The sequence below is a fragment of the Microcaecilia unicolor genome, chromosome 6, assembly GCF_901765095.1.
Source record: "Microcaecilia unicolor chromosome 6, aMicUni1.1, whole genome shotgun sequence".
Taxonomy (NCBI): Eukaryota; Metazoa; Chordata; class Amphibia; order Gymnophiona; family Siphonopidae; genus Microcaecilia; species Microcaecilia unicolor.
Window position 1 is genome coordinate 161,664,810 of NC_044036.1, and position 27,911 is coordinate 161,692,720.

General features: G+C 41.1%; 1 protein-coding gene across 3 annotated transcripts in view; it reads left to right on the top strand.

Annotated features, from left to right (window-relative positions):
• Window positions 1-813: 813 nt before the first annotated feature.
• DCP1A (decapping mRNA 1A) overlaps window positions 814-27,911 on the top strand; it is a 76,013-nt gene continuing 48,915 nt past the window's right edge. Inside the window, exons 1-3 of one of the 3 annotated variants that reach the window (XM_030206462.1) lie at window positions 814-862; window positions 12,684-12,724; window positions 13,135-13,262. In XM_030206462.1, coding sequence (XP_030062322.1) covers window positions 13,166-13,262 — 97 coding nt within the window. In that variant the 5' untranslated portion in view covers window positions 814-862; window positions 12,684-12,724; window positions 13,135-13,165. Of the gene's footprint in view, window positions 863-6,467; window positions 6,603-12,683; window positions 12,725-13,098; window positions 13,263-27,911 lie in introns of those variants that run through there. The other 2 variants (XM_030206461.1, XM_030206463.1) reach the window with 2 other exon arrangements.

Below are 27,911 nucleotides of genomic sequence, written 5' to 3' on the forward strand. Positions count from 1 at the left end.
AAGTGGCTAATATTTTCCAAATGTTTTTCACCGCTTGGCGTTCTTGTTTAAATCCCACTTGCGGTTCCACTATAATTGATGGAAGACTACTTTTGCCAATCGATTGGATAGGATAGTGGCTAACAACTTAGCTTCATATCAGATCAGTGAAATAGGTCTATACGATCCAGGCTAGGCAGGGAAAGATCCCTCCTCGGTTTAGGGAATACTACTATCCTTGCAGACTCCAAGGACCGAGGCAGATGTTGATCTATAATAATTCTACTGAACATAGTAGTCAGAAAGTGTACTATGTCTGGCAGTAGCAGCTTATAAAATTCTGCTCTGTATCCATCCGGACCAGGAGGCATTTTCTGTGTGTAAAGCATGTTTTACATGTAGAAAATGATTTGTATAAAATTGTGCATACAAGTCCATATGCCAACATAAGCACGTGTATTTTCTTATGATCTGTGCATAGGAGCTTCCAAGGCCAGTCTGGAAAGAGCACAGGCAGAGTTGCAATGCGTGTGCATATATATAAGATATGGGCATTTGCCTGCAGCTTAGTAAAAGGAGCCCTAATCTGTGGTTTCACACGTGTAAATGACTGGAAATTCAAATATGCTCTGACGGAGTGGATAGTATAGTGAAGAGCACTCCCTCACTGATGATGCAGTTCAGCCTCCTTGCAGCAGGGGGCACTAGTCTGCTTGAGGTGGAGGCTGAGACAGAGACAGTTGCTGAGGCAGAGGGGTGGAACTAAAATTAGGATGGAGCTAAAAGCCCTAAAGTTCCTGATACAGAGGCCCTAGGAGGAGAGAAGCTGCCCTATAATGTAAGGGTTCCTCTGCTGCTGTGCAGTGATCATGACCTGGCAGAGGTAAGCCACTTTTGCTATTTGACTGAGACTTACATGTTGTGTTTTGAGGCCTGTATGGAACCAGAGCTGAGACTTGGAGAAGAACCTACAGGCTGTGTTTGGGGTGTGGCAGCCCCACCAGTCACAGACCATGTTTGGGCCTGTTGACCAAAGGCCTGCTTGAGACTGTGTTTATTGAATGGAGGAAGGTTTTCCAACTTATGTTCCTGGTCCTGTGAAGTAACAGGCCTCAGATAAATAAATACTTATTTTTGCTTATATCCTGTTGTCCAAATGAGTTTGTGTCCAATCCAAGCTGTACCCTTGACCACATTATCATGTATACCACAGAAGATTCAGCAGCCAAGAAATTATTATTTTTTAAAATTTAATACAATTTTTCAAATGTTTCACAAGCAGAACTCTTGCTACAGGGCATGATCTTTAAGAAGAAACAAAGATCAAACACACATAAAACTAGTATAAGAAATAAGCTCCATTAAACCACAACAAACAGGGAGACAAATAGAAAATCAAAAGAATGACAAGGAAACAAATGAGAAGAAATGGTTTTAAGTATGATTAAACAACAGACACCTACTCAGGATATCAACTTAATCATAACAACCCAAATCATGAGTCAGTGTGGGAGTAATTGGATTAAAAAGCAATTTTTTTTATTGCATCAAGAAAAAATCTTAACTACTCAGGGACATACATTAACCCCCAAATATGTTACAAACATTGACATGAGTATCTAAAAAGGCAAGAATTTGTCAAGTTTATCACTATAATTGGATAGCTGAAATAGTAAATCATATGATAGGAACAACCCTTCATGCTGCTCTGTATTCACTGAAGTAAATAATACATATTATTAGATAAACAACTGAATTTTTTGTACATCTTTTGTTTTATATTCATATTTACTTGGATGAGAAAGCAATAGGTGGTAATATTTTTCCCAGAGATACAACCATTTGAAGGGGGTCATTCATTAACAGTTAATGCACACTAATGCTGTCAATGCATTATTTACCACAGGGCATTGCATAAAATGGGCCCTGCTATAAATAAAATGCATTAACTGTTACCAAATGCCCCCCCCTATATAATGCACACATAGTATATAGGTTTTGCAGTGCCTCAGGTTTAATATCACTCTAAAAAATGATTTCCCCTGCACCATTCAGACGCTGCAAAAAGCAACCTCAAACTTTTGCTTTCTTAATGCTTTCCTGTCTTACCTTAGCAAAAGAGAGCCTTGTCATATTTTGGAAAGAAGTTCCTACCATTTGAAGCGCTTCATATTTTCTGCTTTGCTGCATAGAGCTCTAGATCATTCTAGAACTGTTTACACGCTTGCGGATTCAGAGGAATGAAATGGCGCATTTGGGTTGGAAGGATATGGGGATATTAGATTACCTGTCTGTACCAGATCATTGTTTCTCAGAGATAATCTATAAATTATTAAAACTTCTAATGTCCTTCAGCAATGTAAGGAGAGATGCATGTGACCTAGTTCAACCTCCTGTGTAGCAATGGTTGGTACTGCAAGAGAAGCTGGTCAATTTTAATCTGCTTTATGTGCTCCGTTTCTTGCAATAACGTATGTAATAGAGTTGGCTGTCTCTTGTTCAGTCTCCACTGAGATCCCATAAACCCAGTACAGGCAGTGGAGACATGAATCAATGATTCTGATTAGGAGCACTTATTACTGTAAATTTGGCAGGGCAGAATTAAGGCATAAGAAAACGAAGCACGTCTAGTGCCCAAAGCTTTAGGAGAGGCTCAAATGTGCTAAATCAATGGCTCTCACTGCTTGGAAGAAGCTATCTCAAATGGGCTAAATTAATTGTTCTGGTCAGCTGTTGGCAGAAAGAAGGAGAGGAGCGGGTGGAGGAGTGGCCTACTGGAACAGTGGGCTGAAAACCAGGGGAACCCAGTTCAAATCCATCTGCAGAGCCTTGTGATCTTGTGCAAGTCAGAGACGAACTCTGGGGGCAGGAAAATACCCACTGTACCTGAATGTATACCACTTCAATAGCTTTAAGGCTTGCAGGCAGTATATAAGAAATTAAAATAAATAAATAGAGCTACAGAGATCTATTCACCCCCCTTGAGGGCAATTCTCTAAAGGGGCACCTACTTTCCATTACAGAATACTAGAGCAACCAATTATATATGTGTGTATGGATTTAGATGCACTTGCATCAGCCATAGGGCTGGTGTAAATGTGCTCACCCAGATCCAGGAGCTACAGGATTAACATAGTATTCTATAAGATACGTATGTGTGTGCACCTCCCAGACTCTGCCCATGTGAAAGCCCACTTGCAAAGTATACACTATCAAAGATATGTGCTACGTTCAAAATACCAATACTCAGTGGTGTGGAAGGAAAACGATTAACAGGCTCTCTCTAACCCCCCCCCCCCCCCCCCCCCCAAAAAAAAAAAACACCCCAAAAAACTGTATATATGTACATAACTGAATTATACATTTTATTGGTACAAATGTGTATGCAGCAACCATTAAAATACTGTATTCTTACTGTAAATTCCATATGGCCAATCAATTTTCACAGAATGCTTTGGTTTGATTTTTTTTCCGTACTCTTGTATCTGTACCCAACCTATGCCCCTTCCCTTTAAAAAAAAAAAGCAGCACGGCAATGCCGACACAGCCCATTCACTTTGAATGGGCTGTGTTGGAATTAATGCACCAGCAGCTGCTAGCACGGCTTTGTACAAGGGAGGGGGAGTATGTTTGCTATTCATCCAAGATTTAACAAATAGAATTGCATCCCAATCTACTAACACTTTTCCCAACAAATTTATTGACATTAAATCTGACATATGACTTACTGTCAGACTGTTTCTCACCCTATATACCAATATACCCACTGCTGGGAAACTGGAACAAGCTGGACTGTTACACATTCCTACACACACCATCTATCAGCAGCATCCTTCACCTCAGTCGCTCATGCTGGACATGGACAGACCTCCCAAGTGATACAAAATAGGGGGCCAAAAAAAACATGCAGTCAAAAACTGGAGACCTCTCCCCCCCCCCCCCCCCCCCAAGAAAGCCAGATTCTATAAGCAGTGAAAATACTGGTAAAGGTAGCACATGCATTTTCTTCCGTACTCTACTAAATACAAAATTAGAAAATAAGTACATTAAAAAAAAAAACATCCATGAGCAGCATGCCCCCCTGTCCTCTCCATTCCCTTCTATCTATGTGCTGCATTTCCCTCTTTTCCCCTTCCCCTCCATGTACATGTCCCCCTCACCAATCTTTTTTCCAGCCCCTCCCTGCACCCACAGCAATCCACCTTTGTTTTAGCCCCCTCCCTGCACCCACACACTCCATCCACTTTTTTCATAGCCCCCTCCCTGCACCCATACCCAGAAGAAAAAGAGGCTGATTTAGATGAAAAACCGAGGTGATCTTAGGCAAGAAGAAAGGCACCATCCACAAGGTGACTCCAGATTCTGAAAACTGCAAAAAGGGATCTTGACACGACAGGGCCTGGATCTCCAAAACGGGCGCTGAAACTTTGTGGCAGGGTGACCTGGATAGTAACGGTGCACCTCTCTCAAATGACACTGTGCAGGCCTGGCCCTCAGGGCTGATCTGGGTTTGTCTGCAGGAAGACATTGACCCTTGGAGTCCCCCCCCCCCCCCCCCAAAAAAAAAAAAAAATCTTTCACAATCTTTTCCAAATCTTCACCAAAGAGGAGCTTGCCCAGAAAGGGCAATCAAGTGAGCCGCTGCTTGGATGCCAAATCTGCCACCCAATGGCACAGCCACAACTACCAATGAGAAGAAACAGCCAATGCCATCTTTGGCTGAAGTCCGGACCACGTCATAAAGCGAGTCCACTAGATAAGCCAAACCTGACTCCATGTGTGGCACAATGGACCCCAACACAGCACCCACATTAGGGCCCTACTCCAGAGCCTGCTGGAGCCAACTAAGGCATATCCTGGCCACATATGAGCTATAAATCAAGGCCTGGAGAGCCAGAGCAGACACGTCAAAGGTACACTTGAGGGCTACTCCGGAGAAGGCTCACATCGTGTGATATCCTTTGGAGAGGGTGTGGCTAGGGATACTCCTTGGGAGGACTTTAGTGACCTTGGAGGTGTATAGAGGGAGATCCTGTTCAAGTACTCTGGGCCATTTCCTTTAAGGGCCTTGAATGTCAAACTTAAGGCTTGTTTTAAATTTGGCTGAGTATTGTATTGGTAGCCAGTGAAGTCAACAATGTAGGACACGGATTAAGTGAAAACGAGGTAGATATTTTAAATCATATTTACTTTGCTGAAGTGCTTGTTCTTATTTTCTCTCTGCTTGGGGGAAACTAGAGAAAGTGGAACATTGGGTCCTTTTTCTACTTGTAACCCTAGTCTACCCCTCAGTCGGGGCTGCAGACTAAGCTCCCCGGGTCCACAAAACAGACTGTGCTTCAGTCGAGCTGGGCGCAGGCTGTGGGCCGGGCTAAATCCTGGAAAGCTGAAGGGCTCTTTCCCACAGAGTACTCCAAAGTTTGCTCTCAGAAAAAAATGACCAGCAGTCTTGGTAAGTAACTTCAACTTTCCTTTACTGAACAACCAACTCAGAACAACTTCATGATAAAACAGTCTTATATACAGTTCTGGTTCATATGGACATTTAAGCCAAAATCAAATATTGTTCCATTTATCTCTAGCCCATCCTTGATCAGGGCTATCTCTGAGCACTGCCAGAGCAGCCCCCTTACTTTCCTGCATCTACTCCTCCCTCGGTCTGTTACTCTCCTGCTCCTGACCTGTGGCCGGGAATCACCCAAGTCCCAACACATAGGTGCAGGGAAAAAGACAGAGCCATGCGCCAGGCCCCCTTGAAGGCCAGGCCCAGAGAATCTCCCCCCCCCCCCCCCCAAAGCCCTGCTGGCAATGTCTCGCTAGGAATGAGGCTCCTCTGCTCTGCTACCACTCTTCTCCTGCGCCTGGTGTCCTCTCCCACCAGGCTGTCCTTCTCTTAACCCTTTAGTGTCCAATGTTCCTGTAATAAGCCATATGGGAACAGATTGATGGGAACATTGGACACTAAAGGGTTACAGGCACCCTCTGTCCTTGTGGACAGGGGTTTCATCCACTAGTTGCCTCAGGTTTAACCCACTCTGTTCCAGGACTTCCCCCTCAGTGCTCAGGGTCTCAGCGTGGGGTGGGGGGCACCCAAAGACATCACTTCCACAAATACAACCCCTTTTATTTCCTCTTCACCCACTAGAACTGGGCCTCTCTATCTACACCCTATAGGGACAGTGATCAGTGACCACAGAAAATCTTCCCACCCTCTGCCTGTAGCAGAAGCACTTTTATGGAGGAAGGTAACAAACTGCTCTTTACGATGAGCATTTTGCAACCTGCTAAATCGGGTGCATGCACCTACATTTTCAGCCCGGCCGACGACCCATCTTCCTTAGAAACGCGTCACAATCACCGCCGGCTCAGGTGGAACCAAGGTCTCTTGGTGCTAAGGGGAACCCAAAAGCCGACAGCTCTGTTCCCGGAGGGAGCCACCAATATGTTGCTCCGCTCTCTAAGGCCGCCTCCCAGGATTCAGTGCGAAGATGGAGCATCGGAGTGCGGCCGGGATCTGCATGAGCCTGGCAGCGCTGCAGCGACACGACCCCTATATCAGCCGCATTGTGGACGTTACCGGCCAGGTCGCACTCTACAGCTTCAGCCCCAAAGCTAACAGCTGGGTGAGTGAATGGGTCGGGACGGAAATGGCGGGGCTTGACGGCGGCGTCAGACAGAAACAGGAGGGAGACTCGGGAAGCCATGGGGAGGTGCCCCCTCCCTTCCCCTATACAGTTAGCCGGGTTTTTTTTTTTAATGTCTCCTCTGCCGTGATGCTTTTGTTGTGTAATATATCGATTCTAAACAGGAGGACACACGCCATGGTGTACTTGCTGTATATGTAACAACAAGGTCTGGTCTAAAAATTTCTTTTTAGAAACTTAATCCTTTTGAGAGAGAGAGAGATTTTGCAGTCCTTTTCAGCCTCTAATGTTCAGAGTAACAATGCTAGTGGCTTTAGTGAGAGTTTGACTTATGTTTCTTGTTGATGTAGTCTGTTTCTCTTTGCTTTTTATTCCTGGGTGAGGATATCCTGTACTTCCAATACATATAGCATGTGTATATGGTTTTTATTGTTTACGGCTGTGTATATTGTTGGGAATAGAGATTCTTATAGAATCTCTTAACAAGTCCTTCTCAACTAAAACTCAACACAGAAAAAACTCACTGTCTCATCCTCTCATCCCAATACAATACGAACCCACAAACATAAATACCCCAGATTATACCCTCCCTATCTCAGACAGCCTGAAAATTCTCGGCGTTACAATCGACCGTACCTCACACTAGAGAACCAAATGAAATCTATAACAAAGAAAATGTTCCATTCAATGTGGAAACTCAAACGTGTGAAACCATTCTTCCCGAGGGGAACATTTCGCAACTTGATACAATCAATGGTACTAAGCCATGTAGACTACTGCAACGGAATTTATGCGGGATGCAAAGGACAAATTATAAAGAAACTTCAGACCGCTCAAAACACAGCAGCCAAGCTTATATTTGGAAAAACGCGATTCGAAAGCGCCAAACCCCTCCAAGAAAAACTGCACTGGCTCCCAAACAAAGAACGCATTGCTTTCAAAATCTGCACCCTGGTTCATAAAATAATCTACAGCGAAGCCCCAGGATACATGACAGACCTCATAGACCTACCAACCAGAAACATAACAGGATCAACACGGACATACCTAAATCTCCACTACCTAAGCTGCAAAGGACTCAAATAGAAATCAACCTATGCGTCCAGCTTTTCCTACATAAGCACACAACTATGGAACGAATTACCAAAAGCCGTGAAAACAACTTATGATCACCTAAAGTTCCGGAAATCATTAAAAACTAACCTGTTCAAAAAGGTGTACGCTGCAACACAACGAAACCAAAGCTCATAATGGACATATAATAACTCTTCCTCTCTACGATTCTCTAATGTGTCTGTACACACGAACCTTATTCTACCACAACATTACTGTATTTGTTCATACCGGAATTGGCGAACGCCTTTATGGTACTATGTAAGCCACATTGAGCCTGCAAATAGGTGGGAAAATGTGGGATACAAATGTAACAAATAAATAAATATAGTGGTGGTTGTACGTGTAAAAGTGTGAAGTGTAATGTCCTATTCTTTTAAGTGTAACTCCTGTTTACTGGGAACTCTCTGGGTCCAGGGTCTGAGTGGGCTGGAGCCTCTGTGAAGGGCAGACTGTTGGACCCTCACACTTGGCACACAGTGCCTCCACCTGGGGAAAGAAGTGCTAGTGGGTGGGATAACCCTCTTCTCCCCCCCAGCAAACTCTGGTTCAGGTTCAAACCCACTGTGAGAGCAAAATTGGCAATTAAGCATAGTTTGCCTTGACTGGATACCCATGCACAGTTTATTCCAGTCAGTAGCTTATAACAAAATAAGTTGAACTCAACCAGCAGCTCCAGTCAATTCAATAGGAAACAGTCCTTAACCAGATTATATACAAAATCTCTCTCTCCTCCGTGGTTCCTCAAAAGGAATCCTGCCTCCTTCACATCCATACATTGGCAATCGGGGCAATAAAAATATGTACAGTTATATCTTGGTCTCCAAAATGATTTCCTCTCCCAACCACAGAAGCACTCGCTTGATTGACCCTTCACCCTGGCCACTGGGATAGGTTCTCTTTAGCTTCCAGTCCCCTGGCTCCTCGAACCTTTTTCTTTACTCTTAGTCCCTATTCTCCATAGGGACTCTCTCTTATTTCTCTTCTGCTGCTGCTACCTAAAAAGCATACATTCACTTTATTATCCCTTAACTCCACCTCCCCTGTCACTCTTCAGTCCCGGGCACTTTTTGTCTGCATTTTTATTTCAGTGACAGTCCCATGGGCTGGTCTTCCATCTAGGGACCTCCCAGTGACTCTCCACCAGGGATACTATCTCCCAGTAATCCCTGACTAATAGGGGATTATATAAGATATTACTTGAAAGAGTTAGTGTTAAACCACATATCTGTAAAAACTACTCTGCAAAATGTAATAAAAAAGGCCAATGATTTTCCTCTAACTGAGTTTGAATCTGTAAGGTTTTTTTTTTTTTTAATGTTTGGAGATTTCTTGTTTAAGGTCAGCAAAGATCTTTATGAGTTTTACTTAAAATGTTGCTAGCTCTTTCAGCCCTCTTATTTGTTTATAGTAATTTTGCAAATGCTTCCTTGCTACTAAAATCTATAGTAAATTTTCTATTTACCACCGTGCATGACTATACGGGTTATAAAGGAAGTTCAAAAGAAAATTTAACAAGATTTAGTGCACACAAAATAAGATGCTCATAGGAATATAATGGGTGGCTTATCATTTAAGACACCCTAAATCCATTTGGGTACCCTAGTAAAAGGACCCCTAAGACAGGCTGATCTTAAATATTTATTAATAATAGCTGAAAAGCAGCAAAGTTTAATGCAAGATAACTTGGAGGCAAGAACTGGGCTAGTGGATTACTGTGGTCTTTGAATAATGAACTGAACCAAACCAGGTGAAAAGGCATTTGTTGGTATGAGGACTTAGAAGAGACATCTCTTCAAGTAATAAGAGTGTCAAACCAAAGGTCCATCAAACTCAGTATCAGTCTCAAGCAGCAGGCAGTCCAGATCACTCATAGCTAGAAGGATCCCAATGCATTGTGGTTTCTGTTCACAGTGGGTTTTTCCAAGTCTACATGGTTTCTAATAGTTTATGGACTTGGTCTCAGGGAACATTTTTTTAAAATAATGTTTATATGAACTTTCATAAATAGAAAATGGGAAAATAAAGAAAAGTAATGTAACTCTACACCAACAGTCATAAAGCTCCAAATCCTTGTAATGCTGCTTGTGCCCTTAAGAGGTCTCTTCACTATGGCCTCAGGTCCAAACTTAGGGGCCTGTTTACTAAAGTGTGTTAATTAACGTGTGGATTAGCACCTGCTGTCATCACATGAGCATGGTTTCTGTTACTGTGGTGTCATAACAATGTGTGCTAATGTACACAATTGTTAGGGGCAGGTTATGGGTGGAGAATGGGTGTGGCCACACTATAATTAGTACATGCAATGTACCATGTGTTGTCACTTATGCCATTAGCCCAGGTGCACAACACCTCCTGAATGGAAGTGTTAAGTGCCTCCAAGCTGTCAGCAATCTATGTTCAGTAAAGAACATTTTCACTGCAGTTAACTGCAACAGTTACCACACATCCTCTGCACGTATCAAGCATAATAAGTGCAAAAACTACTGAACTTCAGTGAAACAACCTTTTAGATTGTAAGCCCTCTGGGAACAGAAAACTACCTACTGTGTACCTATATGTTACTTTGAACTACTACCAAAAAGGTAAAAGCAAAATCCTAAATAAGTTTATTTAAATAACAGGAAATAAAATTCACAGTTAAAGAGAGAAAACAGAGACACTGCATGGAATTCGGTAATGATTAGCAATCATCATAACTAAGGAAAAAGTTGCCTGTGTGCAATATATGTACACTACTTTCACTTAAGTGAGCTAGAAGATTCAACACCCTCTGCTCTGGATGCTACATATTACAGTTTAGACTGAAGAAAATCTTTTTAAACATACTGAAGCAAAAGAAAAATACATAGTGAGATGTAACAAATGACGATTCTTAAAAGCAGATATATTGAATAGTCTCAGTTCAATGTGTTGAGAGAATTCAACATTGCCGTGTTTCGATGCCTGCATTGGGAGTCCATCAACCATGACAAGGCTCACAGAATGAAACAGTAACCAAGTAACCAGTGTGTACTAGATAAGAGCTGGTCATATAATCTTCATCAGTGTTAGTCCTGTACTGGCCGGATTGGCACTAATACTTAACAGCCATCTCTGGTTGTCATGGAGATTGAGTGATGGAGAAGGGAAATGTGAATGTTCAATAACTGATGGACTAGGTGAAGCAGATGGCACGGGAGAACAGATTGAGATATTAAAGCCAACTGGGTGGGGGGGGGAGGTAAGACTATCATAGGTTTGAGGAGAACTCTGTGAGTAGTGTATTTATTTATTTATTTTGGGTTTTTTTTAGCTTCCTTTTGACTATCCTTCCATGGTTGCATCACGATGCTTTTGTATCACACCATGGTGTGACCGCACCTCGAATATTGTGTTCAAGTCTGGTCGCCACATCTCAAAAAAGATATAGTGGAATTAGAAAAGGTGCAGAGAAGGGCAACGAAAATGATAAAGGGGATGAGACGACTTCCCTATGAGGAAAGGCTAAAGTGGCTAGGGCTCTTCAGCTTGGAGAAAAGGCGACTGAGGGGAGATATGATAGAGGTCTATAAAATAATGAGTGGAGCTGAACGGGTAGATGTGAAGCGTCTGTTTATGGTTTCCAAAAATTCTAGGACTAGGGGGCATGCGATGAAGCTACATTGTAATAAATGTAAAAATCTTTCTTCACTTAGCGTGTAATTAAACTCTGGAATTTGTTGCCAGAGAACGTGGTAAAGGCAGTTAGCTTAGCAGAGTTTAAAAAAGGGTTGGACGGCTTCTTAAAAGAAAAGTCCATAGACCATTATTAAATGGACTTGGGGAAAATCCACTTTCTGGGATAAGCAATATAAAATGTTTTGTACTTTTTTGGGCTCTTGCCAGGTATTTGTGACCTGGATTGGCCAGTTTTGGAAACAGGATGCTGGGCTTGATGGACCTTTGGTCTTTCCAAATATGGCAATACCTTTGTACTTATGGATCAAAATGATAAGGTGGATCAAGTGTGTAGCCTGATACCATAACATCTTCTTTCCACTAGGTCTTCAAAATGCCCAGCATATCTATTTGTTTACTGCCCTATATTCTTACTGTCTCCAATCCTCTTTTTGTTTGTTTTTTTAGATGTTTATACTTCTGGCCAGTAGGAGCTGCAGGCTTACAAGCTCATTTTCAAAGCACTTAGCCTCCCAAAGTTCCATAGAAACCTATGGAACTTAGCCTCCCAAAGTGCTTTGAAAATATGCCTCTTAGTAACCTTACTGTGTAAAACATCTTACTGTGTTATCCTTAATTCTCTTTTTACCATATCTACCTGCTAGCTTTTAATTTCTCTTTCTTTCTTTGTAGCACATCCCCTAGCCCTCATATTCCATTGTCTGTTTTCCCAGCCTCTTATTCCTCAGTCTTTCACTAACTTCCCTTGCTTTCCACCTCTACTATCTCATCTCACCCCTCAGCTATGACACAAACTATAATAAAAGCCTTGTCCTGTCCCTTCTTTCACACAGATTTTTGTTATGGAGAGGATGGAATGCATGTTTGTTTTAGTACAATGGAACTGGAATACCTAGATTTGATCTAGTGACATGGCTCCCCCCCCCCCCCCCTATGCTACTAAGTAAAGTGCTGAGAGCAGAGGAGTTGACTTCTGCTGCTTTTACCAGCAGGGGTGGTGGGAGATGAGATCCTGGGAGCCATGGTAATTTGGCAGACCCCAAATTCTGTTACCCTAGGCAACTGCCTTATGGTAGGGCAGGCCCTGCAAAAACTGAAGAATTTTGTGAGTATGCAGGACATGTTACTACCTTAAAATAGAAAGCATGCTAAGGATCTTCAGAGACAATGCTGCTATTTGAATTTTAAAGAAATTGAAGAGAAGGAAAACTTATTTTGATAGCTTAATTTAGTACAGGAGTATGGTCCAAACTTGAATGAGTGTCTTATTTTGTTTCCATTTTTCAGGAGAAGACTGACATAGAAGGTACCTTATTTGTGTACACACGGTAAGCTCTAAGTTTATAGTGATGCTGCTTTTTATGAAAAAAATGTTTTTCATGCCAGCTGGGGCTGGGCTGTGGAATCGAGGGATGACTGAGTTGGAAGGGCCAGCAGACATTTTCTGCAACTGTGGGGGAGGGACAGACAAAACCATTTGTGGTGGATTGTTGGAACACTGCTGGCTGTAGGGAAAGGGAAAAAAATTGAGCTGTGGCTGCTGCTACATGGCATAATAACTTTGTTGCACCATGCTAGTTGAGAAGCAATGCCTTAAGTTACCAAATGGGATCAGATATGTAGGATTAACAGTAATTCCTTTTTAAATGGGTCTTGCTCTATAGTTTATGCAGCTGATATTTTAAATTCTGTTGCTTATTAGGTAAACATTTGATATGCATCTTTAATGGACCCACAGGTCAGCTTCGCCCCAACATGGTTTTACAATCATGAATCGCCTTAACATGCACAATCTAGTGGAAGCGGTGAACAAGGATTTGGAGTTTCAACTGCATGAGCCCTTCCTTCTTTACAGAAATGCAAGCTGTGAGTATTACCATTTCATTTTAATGGCACTTCTGTTTCTGAAATAAATGGAATGTCTGTCAACTTTTAATATGAAGTGAATTATGAAATAAAGGAAAAATCCCCAGGTAGTTGCAGATGAAGGTTGATGGCACCAGCAGAGCAGGGCTTCCCAAAATGTGGGTTACAAGCCCAAATGGAGTTGCAACCAGGGCAGGCCAAAAAAAAGAAACCTGTTTGCCCCTCAATACCCAGTAGCAGGTGTGCTTATTGTGCAGGTTCTGCTTCCATGGAAGGCGGTGGATGATAGTAGCATTGGTTGTAAGTGGATCAGCAGCAACAGTGTACTGTGCCTTCTGTGACCTGTAGGTAACAGTATTTAAATATTAGAAGGTTTGTGTACCAGTTCCACATGTAAATGCCCCACACTTAAGGGCCCCTTTTATTGTGCTGCGATAAAAGGGGGCCCACGGTGGTGTCAGTGCACAGGTTTGCCACGCGCCAAAGCCCCCTTTTACTGCAGCAGGTAACAGATGTTTAGCTTTAAAGGCAATAGTGATGTTGCTGCTTTGCATTTCTTACTAAAACTGCTGTTATGTTGAATATGTTGGTATGTATTTGTGTTTCTAGATCTTATACATATTGTACAAATATTCAGCTTCCTGTATAAAATAGGAATGATAGGAGTATATTATGGCTTTGGTATAGCATGAAATCATTCTGAACTCGTTAAATATACGATAAGTATGTCTGCACACCTGTGAAACTGGCAGTCCAGAGGATAGGATGAATGAGCACAGACTTGAACAGTCTTGCATAGCTTCTCATTTCTTAATTCAAATCTTGCTCAGATTGAAGATTACAAAAAGGCATTATTAACCTTAAAGCATTTTAGTAGCTGATATGTGTTGGTGGTCTCAATTCATATCCTATTGGACAGGTTTTATGGTTTTGAAGTTATTTGATGTACTGCTCTCTTGGTCCTGAAAAAGGACTAGGAGCAGAAGAAATGAGAAGTGAAGTACGAAGTGTGAGAATTTTCCGAGGAAAAAAATATAGCAAAGTATTGGCAGTCGCAAAGGATTGAGAATGTGTAAAGGAGTCAATGTGGTGAGCCGATTTAAGAATCTTGTAGAGTCCTGATGAGGTTGTATCCTTCTCTCCATTAGAGAAGAGTAATAGTTTCTTTTGGTAATGGCCAGCTTGTGTGTTTGGGATAGGTCCCTAAAAGCATTTAGAAGGGAAGATGTATGGGCTTTGCTCCAATGATGATCCATATGGTGTGGTTTGTGCAGAAGTCAAAGACCTGAGTGGTATAAAGTGTGAGCTACGATGGTAGAATCAACTGGGCTGGAGTGGAGCACCCTATCTAGTGCAGTACATCAGTGGTTCTCAACTCAGTCCTCATGGCACACCCAGCCAGTCAGGGTTTTCCCAGATATCCCATCTCATGCATATTCATTGTGATTCTTGCATACCTAGGAGGAAGTGCTTGCAGATGCATTATGTGTATATGCATTGTGGATATCCTGAAAACCTGATGGGGTGCCCTGGAGGACTAGGTTGGGATGCAAAAAGGAATAGATTCTGTAAATGGTGGCAAAAAAAAAATAGCTCATAGTGCTGTTCTATAAACCGAAATCGTGCTTAAATTTAGGCGCTGGTAGATGGACACAACCCATTAGTCTGGACTGGTCTGGTTTGATTAAAGGAAAGAAAATTATCAGGTAAGAACATAATTTTTCTGTACTCGCATATGAGGCAGGAAGAAGGACCCGACCCGTGGTTGGTGGCATAGTAGAGTTAACATGTTAACACATGATAACCCTTGTCTCTGCATGCAGGAGACCAATCAGCCTTCTGCCTGGAGGCGTGTGCTTATTCTGCGTCTCCATCCACGGCACCTCTGAGTTTGCTACGGCACACAGTTTGGGAAACGCTGCTTAGAGGATATTTCAGAAACTTGTGTTTTAATCCATAGTTGATTGTGGGCAATCGTATAATCATGGTTTGCACACTGTGCATGTTCATATCTCAGATCACTAATTTAGTGCATTTTTGATGGAGAAGGATATATGTGCTCTGTTGTTGTTTTCTTAAGAGTATATATGTGTATTTGAGCCCTATTAGTTCATAAGTACATAAGTAATGCCATACTGGGAAAAGACCAAGGGTCCATCGAGCCCAGCATCCTGTCCACGACAGCGGCCAATCCAGGCCAAGGGCACCTGGCAAGCTTCCCAAACGTACAAACATTCTATACATGTTATTCCTGGAATTTTGGATTTTTCCAAGTCCGTTTAGTAGCGGTTTATGGACTTGTCCTTTAGGAAACCGTCCAACCCCTTTTTAAACTCTGCTAAGTTAACCGCCTTCACCACTTTCTCCGGCAACGAATTCCAGAGTTTAATTACACGTTGGGTGAAGAAAAATTTTCTCCGATTTGTTTTAAATTTACTACACTGTAGTTTCATCGCATGCCCCCTAGTCCTAGTATTTTTGGAAAGCGTGAACAGAAGCTTCACATCCACCTGTTCCACTCCTGGGGTCAGCTGAAAGAACTTATTTGTACATAATGAAATGATTTTCAGTTGTTCTGACTTACTTTGCCTTAGATTCTGAAAGTATACCCCCTGAATCTTGCTGCCTGGGACCTCTACTCCAGCTGGCCAGGGATTAGCAGAGAAATGCTGATGGGGTCCCTGGAGCCAACCAAGTATGACTTTCTACTGCTCAGCAATGTACAGCTCAAGTGGGTATCTGCCTTTCCATCTCCTTCTGATGGCTTTTGGATTTGGTTAATGTTATGCTTTGGGTTGTTGAAAATTGTACATGTCCCACTAATAATGTGTTGACAGACTGTTAAGAAGTGGATCAAGAAGATGGGAGAGGGCCCTGAGGTTAGTGAGGGGTTGCTGAAGCAGGTAGTAACTGGCATTGGTAACTGATCCTTGGTCCTAAGGAGTAAGGGGGGGGGAGATGTTACACATAAGGTGGAGACCCCGAAGGAAAGTGATTACCCTTGGAGAACCACATGGTTGGTTGTATGTTGAGCTCTGGGAGAGGACTGGGCAAGTGAGAGCAGGGTTGTCGGACATTTAGAGGTGCCACCTCAGTGACTTGACTTTGGATTTCCAGTTGTCACAAAGCTGTGGCCTTTGTTAAACCCACCAGCTTTGGACCTGTGTCTTTTCAGTTGGAAAAAGCTCAGTGTGATTCTGAGAAGGGGATGGCAACTCAGCACAGAATGGGCTCAGGCATGTGGATGTTATTGGTTAAATAAACATCTATGGTGGGTTTGAAGCAGAGAGTGGAGAGAAGCTGATGCTTTTGCTCAATAATTGTCCTTGGCCTTGGTGTAGAGTCAGGAAATTATAAGTTTAAAAATCTAAATTGAAATCCTCTCCCCCCCCCCCAGTTTCCAAGTGTATTAAATGCTTAATAGCCCACACATCATATAAAATATCTTCAGCTAACCATCTAATATAAAAAGAGGAGAAGATGAACAAAAGGAAAACGTGAGGTGGGTAGGCAGTATTGGGTTGGAAGAATACTAAACTACAATATGATAGAAAAGAGGGGGAGACAGATGGAAATAAGGGTAGATGTCCGTAAACAGGCTCACTCCATGAGTGAACAGTTCCAAATCAGCTGAATTAATTTTGTAGAAAAAGCATATGCAAAGAGAAGGTTTGAGGTTGGTTTTGACTTGTTTTAAAAGATGTGTGCAATCTGAGGTGGGAGGGTGGGGCCAACAACAGAGAAGATAGATTTGCGGGTAGTATCATACCTGATATGGCTAAAAGATCTTGCTATGAAGAGCAAAGAACCTGTGACAGGGAATGCAGAGTCAAGAAACATGCCAGGATAGGGGGACTCGGAGGTGGTTATTTTAAACACCAGAAGTAGAATTTTATAAGTTATTCTGTGTGGAAGAGGAAGCCAGTGAGCAGCTTTCAACATGATCATGTTTCTTTGCTCCAGTAATTAAATTAATAGAGGTATTTTGGATCCATTGAATACATCTTTGTTGTGGGCTCTTGTGCAACGAATTACAATAGTCTATTTGAGAAATAACCAGAGTGTACCAGAATCTGTAGACTGGTAGGGTGCAAGAGGGCCCTGTTGACTCATATTAGACAGATTATAAATGCAGTGCTGAATCAAAGTAGAAATTTTTTGGTATTTCAGATTGTGGTCAAATATGATACTGAGAAGTTTCAAAAACAAAACCAGAGGAACTTGTATATTTATAGAGCAAAAGCGGCGATGAGAATAGAATAGCCTTGGATTTTTCTGGATTCAGCTTTAACTTGTGGTCTATTAGCAATCACACCAAGAATCCTGCAATACCAGGGAAATGACTGACACTCCCTGTTCTAGTTATGGCACAATGAATGTGGAGTACTGTATACAATTCTGGGGACCACACCTTCAAAAACATATTAATAGGGTGGAGTTGGTCCAGAGGACGGCTGCAAAGGTGGTCAGTGGTTTTCATCATTAACTATTTTTTTATTTTAAAATCCGAGAAAAGTTTAGTTGTGATTATAGATTTGTCCTTATCTTTTAAACTGCAAATATCTGTGTTGTAAACTTTTTTTTTCAAAATTAAATTAGTGTTAAGATTTAAAGTGTCTTAACCACAAATAATGTTTGATGAGCAATGCATAGACTCGTCATGCCACATCTAGTTTACTTTAGTACTGTGGGTTGGGTTTTTTTTTTTGTGTGTGTGGCTTGCCTCCATCTTTACAAGCTCTGCAGATAGACCAAAATTCTGACGTATGTATGATTGGGGGGAAAGCTGAGGCAGATCATTCCCCCCCACCCCCCCCCCTTCTTAAGCTATATTGATTGTCAATTGTATGGTGTGAATTAGCTTTAAAATATTATTATTTGTACTTTTATATTTTAACTTTTTATTGATGTCACAGTTTACAGCATGTAAAGATCAATAAACATATACTTAATACAAATCTCTGTCGTCTTTAACAAAACCTTTAACTGAAGTGTCATCAAACTTTTGCTGTAAGTTTTCCTCCCTCTCCCCACCCCCCCCCATCCCCACTATACCCTTGCTTTATTGTGTAATCATTCTTATTAAATCCATCGCATGTTGTAATATAAACAATATCAACTATCAACTGACTCCCAATCATATCAACACAATTCAAAATAGGCATACAGGTCGTTTTTAACTTTCCATCCCTCCCCCCCCCCCCCCCAACCTCCTCATAATTCCCTTTAACGACTCAATTCCCCAAACTCTAAACATCATAACCTCCTACCCCCTCCCCTAATCCACCCCCCACCCTCCCGTACAGGAATTCAATCATCCTCTCCTTCCATCTACCAAGTGAGTGAGTTCACCAATAGGCTGCGAGCTCTGCCTGATAGAGCCTGCACGTACGGCTCCCAGACTTCCCAGAAACGTTGTTGACTTCTAGAGCTACGGTTCATAGCATGTGCTTCCATCTGCACCAGGGAATGAAGCAAACTCCTCCACTGCCAAAAGGATGGTCCTATATCCTGAGTCCAATATTGTAAAATACATTGTTTCCCAATAATGAGTGCCTTATATATGAATAAGCTCTCCTTGTACCGCATGATTGACCCACTCCCCCCAGTCCCAGCATTGTTAGTACTTTTAAAGCTTGCATAATGATGCTTCTTTGAGCATTTCTACGTCCATGTAGAACGTTAAGATATCAAAGAAAATGCTTTTTGGATGTTCCCTCTTTTCGCCAGTCCCGATTGGAGGATGATCAGTCACGGATATTAATTGCTATTTGCCTTTGGAACTAAGGCAAATAACATCTCTCTCCTCATTTAGGAAGTTTGAGCAGGGACTCTCTCTTTTTGTGTATGGTGTACAGCGCTGCGTATGCCTTGTAGCGCTATAGAAATGATAAGTAGTAGTAGTTAAAGATGCATTTATTCCATCAAGCCTTTTGATAATGACAATATATATAACTAGCAAGTTTAGGAGGTGTTATTTTGTGCAGTATCAGAATTATTGTGGTAGATTCAGTAACCAGGTTGTGGACCTTGGAAACCGGGTTCAATTCCCGCTGCTGCCTGACGGTCAGCAGTGGGTTGAGATCCTGGGAACCGGGTTCAATTCCCTCTGCAGCTCCGTGTGACCCTGGTTAAGTCACTTAGCCCTCGTTAGGGACAGTGCAAAGTATCTATAATAGGAATTGTAAACCACATAGTCACACCAGGGATCACTTGCGGAATATCAAGTGCTGAAAATCAATAAACTAATTCTTTTGTGGTGGTTGTCTTGTGTATTATTTTACTTTTATGAATGGTTTTTATTGTAACCAACTTAGATTATACAAGTAATATGGGATATAAAATTGATAAACTAAATAAAAATAAATTCTAAGGTGTATGGGGCAAACTTAAAGATCTCAGTATGTATACTTTGGAAGAAAGGTGGGAGAGGGGAGATATGATAGAGATGCTTAAATACCTCCATGACATAAATTCACAGGATTCAGGTCTCTTTCAATTGAAAGGACGCTCTGGAATGAGGGGGCATAGAATGAAAGTGAAAGGGGATAGACTCGGGAGTAATCTAAAGAAATACTTATTTACAGAAAGGTTGGGAAAGTGTGGAACCGCCTCCAGTAGAGAGAGAGGAAGGGATAGAGATGGTATGGATGGGCTGACTGGATAGGCCATATGGTCTTTATTTGCTTTCATTTTTCTATGTTTCTGTCTAAAGCTGGAGTAGGCTGAATAAGGTTTGACAGTACAGTAAACAACTGTTACCCTGACCAGTTTTACAGTTGTAACTGATTCTGTAGAGAAAAGAAGTCTCAGAATTTGTCTCCAGGAATCTCCTGAATAGGCTCATGCAAGCATATGACATCTTACACTTACCTCTGAAAGCCTGTAAGAAGTAGGTCTCAAGTTCCATTTCGTTTATAATTTTCCCGTGGTATTTAAGATCCATGTTGTGATGCAGAGGCTTTGTAATGGAGATGGGCTCGTTAGAAAAGTCTGTGAAATTAATTTCCATAGTTCTAGTAAGAGATGCAGATTGAAGTCTTTTTTTTTTTTTTTTTTTTACTGATTCTGGGGGAAAAAAAAACTTTTATGATCCAAGAGTAAGAAAACCAGTACAAAAGAAGATCGTTGAATCTGAGCCAGTAATCACACTTGCTAGACTTATAGTATATATATATTTATACCATATATAATATATATTTTGCTTTGAAATGAGCATTCTTCATCAGAAAACAAATCGAGGTGTTTCCCTTAGGACAGCATATGCTGGTGGTCTGTGAACACAGAGAGCCAGCCTGTCTCCCATTATCAGCCCAGTCACTGATGTGTGTATTAGTATGACAGTTCTGTGCGATCTGTGAGGCAGAAGAGATTTGTAGCAGCAACTTTAGACCAGCCTCCTGGACTGAGATAACAAGGGAACCTTCTGCTCTGCCCTGCTCTGAGGAAGTGAAGGCAAAATATCTTTCTTAGGAGAGCAGCAAAATGTATGACAAAATGTGGGTCATGTGAAATGATACTTGAAGGGACCTATTTCAGGGCCACTGCTGTGATGTGGGGAAGCTGTCGAAGAGCTGCCTGTGTCTTCAAGTCTTACTACGTCCTCGTTGAGTGGGCCAGGTTTGATTTTTGGCTCACTGGGAGCTGGAGTACAGCCGTGATATGGTTAACTAAAATGTAATGAAGTAATCTACTTCTAGAATAAAGTGTGTAGAATTATAGTTTAATTGCCACAATTTGTAGTTTAATTGCACCAATTTTAGCTTTTCTCCTTAATTAAGAATTAGCACGTTTCTCGCCCTGCTGAGTCATACCGAGTGGTGGGATATTTTTATTCTTTGCCCTTGTAGCTTTAGTGTGGTGATTCTGGTATTTAAGTGGTGGTGCCCTTGAAATCTGAGGAGATGAATGTCATCCTACGAGTTGCTGCTTTCCCAGTTTGGGGGATCTGAGTAGTGCATTAGCCCTTCATCTGGTTAATGCCTTTCTGGCTTGTTTCTAGTGGTGAGGCTCTTCAGTGTTTGAATGTTCCTTAGCTAGTCAAAGTGGTTTAAAGCAGATATTAGCATCCTGCACAGCTTCAGCAGCGGCAGATGGGAAGATGCCCTGCTGCCTAAACACAAACATCCTAACTGCGTGGTTATATTTCTCCTGAGGTTTCCTTAGTTTAAAATAGAAAACAGCTTGATCCATTTAGAGAAGCAGGAAAATATAATAAAGCTGTCATTGAAGCCCCACAGCAATAGCAGGGCTTATGCTGGTAAGTGTGCCGTTGTACTGTAGATGCAGACAATGTAGTCTGGTTTGCACTGTCGATGTTTTGACTTGTCATGAAACTTCAGTGGCATTGTAAGGGGGCTTAGGCATCTGGATGACTTTTGTCGTTGCCCAAAACTATTTTTGTTTTCATCGTAATTTCATAAATCCTAGTGACTTGACTTGGAATATTTCAACATGTAACATATTCATGGCTTAGAGGGATGGAAAATGACTATAGAGAATGACCGTAGGGGTAGATTCAATCCTGGTAGGCAATGATTTTCATTTTTAAAAAATTGCATAAAAGGCAACCAAATTAAATTGTTAAACCAGAGTTAAAATCTGTCATGTCCTAGTTATCATGTTGATGAGGTTGAGTGAATAATCAAATCCAGATATGAGAGAGGGGAACTGTGTTGGTGGTAGTAACAGAGCCCGTGAGTTGGACCTGTTTGGGTTTGTAGAAACAGAATATGTGGAACTCTTTGTATTAACTATGGGCCCTGTTTACTAAGCCGCATTATAGACGCATTAGCATCTTTAATGCGCATTAACCGTGTAAGCGTCTACAATATCCCTATAGGCACCTACATGGTTAGCGATAATGACAATTACTAGTTGTAGGCGAGTTAAAAACGCTAACGCGCCTTAGTAAGCAGGGCACTATGTTTCATTTATACCTTGTTCCCAAAGAATATTCAAGGCAGTTTACATCGTAATTATTTTATTGAATTGCTGTTTAATATAATATGTGTAATATTCAACTATAAAATACAGTAATGCCACTGATACAGTCCATTCCAAATCCTCTTACAGAAGAATCCCATTACCCAATGCACCAGTTAGAAACTTTTTTTTTTGTTTTGTTACATTTGTACCCCGTGTTTTTCCCACTCATGGCAGGCTCAATGCGGCTTACATGGGGCAATGGAGGGTTAAGTGACTTGCCCAGAGTCACAAGGAGCTGCCTGTGCCTGAAGTGGGAATTGAACTCAGTTCCTCAGTTCCCCAGGACCAAAGTCCACCACCCTAACCACTAGGCTCTTCCACATCCATTTAGTGAATGTTCCCTTTTAATTTATTTAAATTAGGACGGTTGATTTTATTATTTATTTTATTGGTTTGGCTTTATTAACTGCTTTTATGAAGAGATTCACACAAGGCAGTGTACCATAGGTACAATTTAACCTCAAACTTGCAATTTTGGTAACAGCATAACAATAGTAAAATGTACATGTATAAACATAAATACAGCAAATTGAATAATAGGACTACCATGAAACAGGATATAAAAAATATATACATTTAACAGCACTAAAATGCAAATAACAGAGAATACGATGTAAGCATAATACTAATGAAACATTTAATAAGCACACAATTAGAGCATTCGAATAACATTACTATAGTACTAATGCTTTCTACAGTACTGCTTACCATATAGCTGATGGGTCAAATGCAGATATATGGATGGGGACACCATGTGTGATAAACTCAGTTGGAATAAATAAATGGGTGGCTAAACTAAAGGCAAGTTCTTTGTACATTTAGGGGTATGTTTACTAAGGTGCGTTAGCATTTTTAACTCGCCTGTAAATTTTAGGGCGCGTTAAACGCTAACGCGCCTATACATTTCTATGGGTCCGTTGGCGTTTAACGCGCATAAACCATTTACTTGCATTTAAAATGCTAACGTACCCATGGCGCCGCTTAGTAAACATAGGCGCTAATCTAGATATAAGGAACTGGTCTAAATTAAAATTTTAATTGTGTGATTAAAGATACATTCATTTTTATCCCACAAAAAAGCATGCCTAATGCTCAAAATAATTTCACCACATATATAACTTTACAGACCTTAGTGGTGACCCTTTTCACATGGATACCCAGCAGATCCTTTTTGAGATAATTTTACATTTATAGATATGCAAATACATGTAAATTATCTCAAAAAAGATCTGCTAGGTATCCATGTGACTGTGTATCTATGTGAAAAGAGTTGCCACTGAGGTCTGTAAAGTTATGCATGTGGTGCAATTAATTTGAGCATTGGGCATGCTTTTTTGGATTGTTTGAGTAGAGCCCCTGCTCCTTGAATGCTTTATTGACCATTTAAAGTGATATTTTTGTTCCCACTGCAGCTCTGGGCAAGTCACTTGACTCTGGGCAATGGAGGGTTAAGTGACTTGCCCAGAGCTGCAGTGGGAACAAAAATAAATAACATACCTTTTAATTGCACGATTAACATCAATTATAAAATTTAATCAAAATGCAGTTCTAAAAAATATTAAAGAATAAAAAAAAAATAGTGAAAAGATAATATAAAATACGAATTGAAAAATTACAAATTAAAAAAAAGCATGCAGAATAGCTAGCTATAAATAACCTTAGTTTTCAGAGCCTACTTCAGAAAAGCAAGCCTAATTTAAATTTTTCTAAGTAGCTGTAAGAGACAAATAGAGCTACTCCTAGTCACTCCTGCTTGATCTGACCTAGAGTTCATGCCAGTGGAAACGGAAGCTGAATTAAAACCATTCATCCGGCCCAGCTGTTCACCCTGTATTCACCTTAAACTACAGGTTTGTGTAACTGTTTTCAGCATTCACTTTAAAAGAAAGCTATACAGTACCTTTAAAAGTGTAACTTATGTAAAACAATACTGCCTGTATATTAGAAAATTAGATATTTTTTTACTGGAGTCATTTTTTGTATAACCATGATTGGAACATTTATCACAAAGATGTCCTTATTGACATAGCTAATATGAATCAATCATCATGGCAATTTACATGTGATATAAATTGTGATCCTGCTGTGAAGGTAGCCACATTGAGGATTTCATAGGAATGGAGAGAACTGCTTAAATATATTAATAAAAATAAAAGGGACAGTCCATTAAAATGCAGGAACCCGTGGTACTTTATTTACTTAAACGGAGAAAAAAATGTATGAAGGTTGATAGGATTTTTATTTTTTAAAGAATTGACATTATGCCACATGACTGCTTTAGGGATGTGCAAATTACCTTTTTTTAATTAAGGTAATTAAAAAATTTTTTTAATTTAAATCTTATTGATGTGTGGCTCAAATTCAAATGTTGGCCTACTCTTCGCCAACATTTGAATTTCAGCCCCACATCAATAAGATTTAAAGTGCCCATATTGTTATAAATCACTGCAGCAAAACTGGAAACTGGAGTGAGTGTATTTATTACGTGCTCACATTCATAGGCTAATTGCTTCCTAAAACTGTAGGCAACCTTCTCTTGTTCATAAACCTGAGTCTGCCTTCTCTCAGCATGACAGTGACGAATTTTAATGGGGGCTCTGTAGGACGCCTTTCTACTTCCACAGAGCAAAACATGAGATATGTTGCCAGGCATAACTGATTTTGGGCAGTGTTTCTGATGCTCTGCAAGCCTATGTCTGACAAATCTGAGAGGACTCTTATCATTCCAGCCATTAAGTTATCATCCAGTTCTCTATCTCTCCTTCCTCAGCAAGAATGCTATAGAAAAAGCTAGTGATTTGACAGTTGTGCTATTGGATAAAGTGAAGATTCTTTTTAAAGTGGGTGGTTTAATCTTAATGCAGTGGTCTTTGCTAATGCAGGATGTCCCTAGTGGCGTTGTGTGACCGTATGTTCATCCGCCTTCCTCATTCTCACCTTCAGCTCATGGCTCAGAGGCTGCACTTAAGCCCTAAGAGAATTGAGCACAATCCTGTAGTTTATTGTAAACCAGAGAAGTGATGTTCTTGTTAATGTAGGTGTATGTTTTATACTACAGGAATAGGAAGAAAAAAGATAAGAGAGCAGATATTTCAGTAACCTTCAGTTAGTTGCAAGATTCTCCTTAGCTGTGTCTTTGAATGACAGACTCTGTTCCTACAGAGGCATATTAACTGATGGGGCTATGCCCCACAGCTCCTACCAGAATCATGGGCCACTACATAGTGACACTCTCAACTTCCCTAGGGGAAGTAAACCCTGCTGCTGTCTCAACTTATCAGAGTGAAGGACTTCAGCTGGGAATCAAACCTAGGACTCTTTGAGGCATATTTTCAAAGCACTTAGACTTAAAGTTACATAGAGGGGCATTTTTGATATGATGTCTAAATCTGAATTTGGACATTTTACACAAATTCGTCCAAATTTTGAACAGGAAAGAAGGTGATTTTCGAAAAAGAAAAAACATCTCTTGGTTTGTTTTTTTTTTTTCAAAAGTACTATGGACGTTTTGTATTTTGGACATTTTGCGATTTGGGTGGGGGTTTTTTTTGTCCGTTTTAGGGAAAAAAAAGTGCAAAATGTACAAAATCAAGCCATTGGGATGTAGGAGGAGCCAGCATTTTTAGTAGACTGGTACCCCCGACATCCCAGCACAGCAGTAGGGTACCCTAGGGGGCACTGCAGTGAATTTTCATAAAATGCTCCCAGGTACGCATCAGACCATTGCTCCCTTAACTTGTCTTCTGAGCCCCCCAAAACCCACTACCCCCAACTGTACACCACTACCATAGCCCTTACGAGTGAAGAGGGCACCTTTATGTGGGTACAGTGGGTTTCTGGTGAGTTTTGGAGGGCTCACAGTTTCCTCCACAATTGTAACAGGTAGGGAGAGGTAGGAGGCTGGGTCTACCTGTCTGCAGTGCACTGCACCCACTACTAGACTACTCCAGGTACCTGCATGCTATTCTGATGGACCTGAGTATAACATCTGAGGGTGGCATAGAGGCTGGCAAGTAATGTTTTTCATCACATTTTTGGGGGTGGGAGGGGGTTAGTGACCACTGGGGGAATAAGGGGAAATCATTCCTGATTCCCTGCAGTGGTCATCTGGTCATTTAGGGTACCGTTTTGTGCTTTATTCGTAATAAAAACAGGTCTAGCTCAAAACGTGTACGTTTTAGTCCTGGACGGTTTTGTTTTGTTCCATTATGGCTGAAAAACGTCAAAATCTTAGGAACGCCCAAGTCCCGCCCTGAACACGCCCCTGAAACGCCCCCTTGAGATTTGGACGTACTTCTGACAGACTTCATAGAAAAACGTCTTAAAAATAGGTTTTGAAAATACCGATTTGGACGTTTTTGTGAGAAAAATGTCCAAATGCAGACTTAAGTCACTTTTTAGACATTTTTCTCTTTTGAAAATGAGCCTGATAGTAAACTGCGGAACTTTGTGAGTTTAAGTGATTTGAAAATGAGCCCCTTTGTGTAGTAATTAAAAAAAAAAAAAAAAAAAATACTGCTGCTAAACAGCCGGCCTGGGCAGGGTGGCTTGCTTTTTCTTGAGCAAATGTTTTTGCAAATGCACTAGTTCAGCTTATTAATCATTACTGTATATACAGTGCACGTCGGATAAGCGCATGCTTTGTTTAACTGCATGCTGTACTTCAGTCCTGTTTTGGCGCCATCAATTTCTATGGGGACAGACTTCGGTTTAACACACCACTGATAAGTGCAAGATTCGCTTATATGCATGGTTTAAGACCGCTCCTCTGCAGGAAAGACTCTGCATAAGCGCACGCATGGAATATGGAAGCCGATTGGCACGTGACAGAGGGGCAGTAAATTTGAAATCTCGTTGGTTAACTGCCACAGGCAGAATAAGCGAAAGAATGTTGTTAGAGTGTACACTGGAGTCGTCGTCGTTGCACAACTGTAAGACTTCAACACTGGCTGAATGAATAGAAGTTCTTAAAAAAATTAGAAAACAAAGTCAAGCATCTATTGCTAAAGAATATGGTGTCAATCCCAGTAAATTTTACATATCTTGAACATAGGCGTAGTTTGACTGTTTCATTTGGGGGGGCAAAGGATGGGGCGGAGCATATTAGCATATTCATTTGCATATATACATATGCAAATGATATGCTAATATGAAGGAAGGAAGGGAAAAAGAGCTGGCTTTTTTGGGGAATAACCATAATGAATATGTATGAGATATCAAGCCAGCTCTTTCTCCTTTCCTTCCTTCTTTCCTCCTTACCCAGCACTCCCTCTTCCACTCCAGTAGTATTTCCCCACCCCCTTTCCCATACCATGCCAGTGTTGACCTTAGAAATGCATAAGCTCTATATGTAGATCCTTCAAGAGGTAGTGTGTCATGATTTAGGCTCTACACCCTTTCTGATGTTTTGGTGCCACCTCAGTAAAGCCAACACACAATCTCTCCACTGCAATACACTATACACAAACTTGTGCAAAAACACACTCATAACCTTACTAAACCATAACAGCACTAATTCCAAGGACAGGACGAACTGCAACCTTATGCGTGAAAAGGCAGAACTGTAATTACACCAGGCTCTAAAACACCAATACACTACCTCGTGAAAAACACATGACACAAGGAACTAGAAAGCAAAAAATATGAAGGCAAAATACTGAA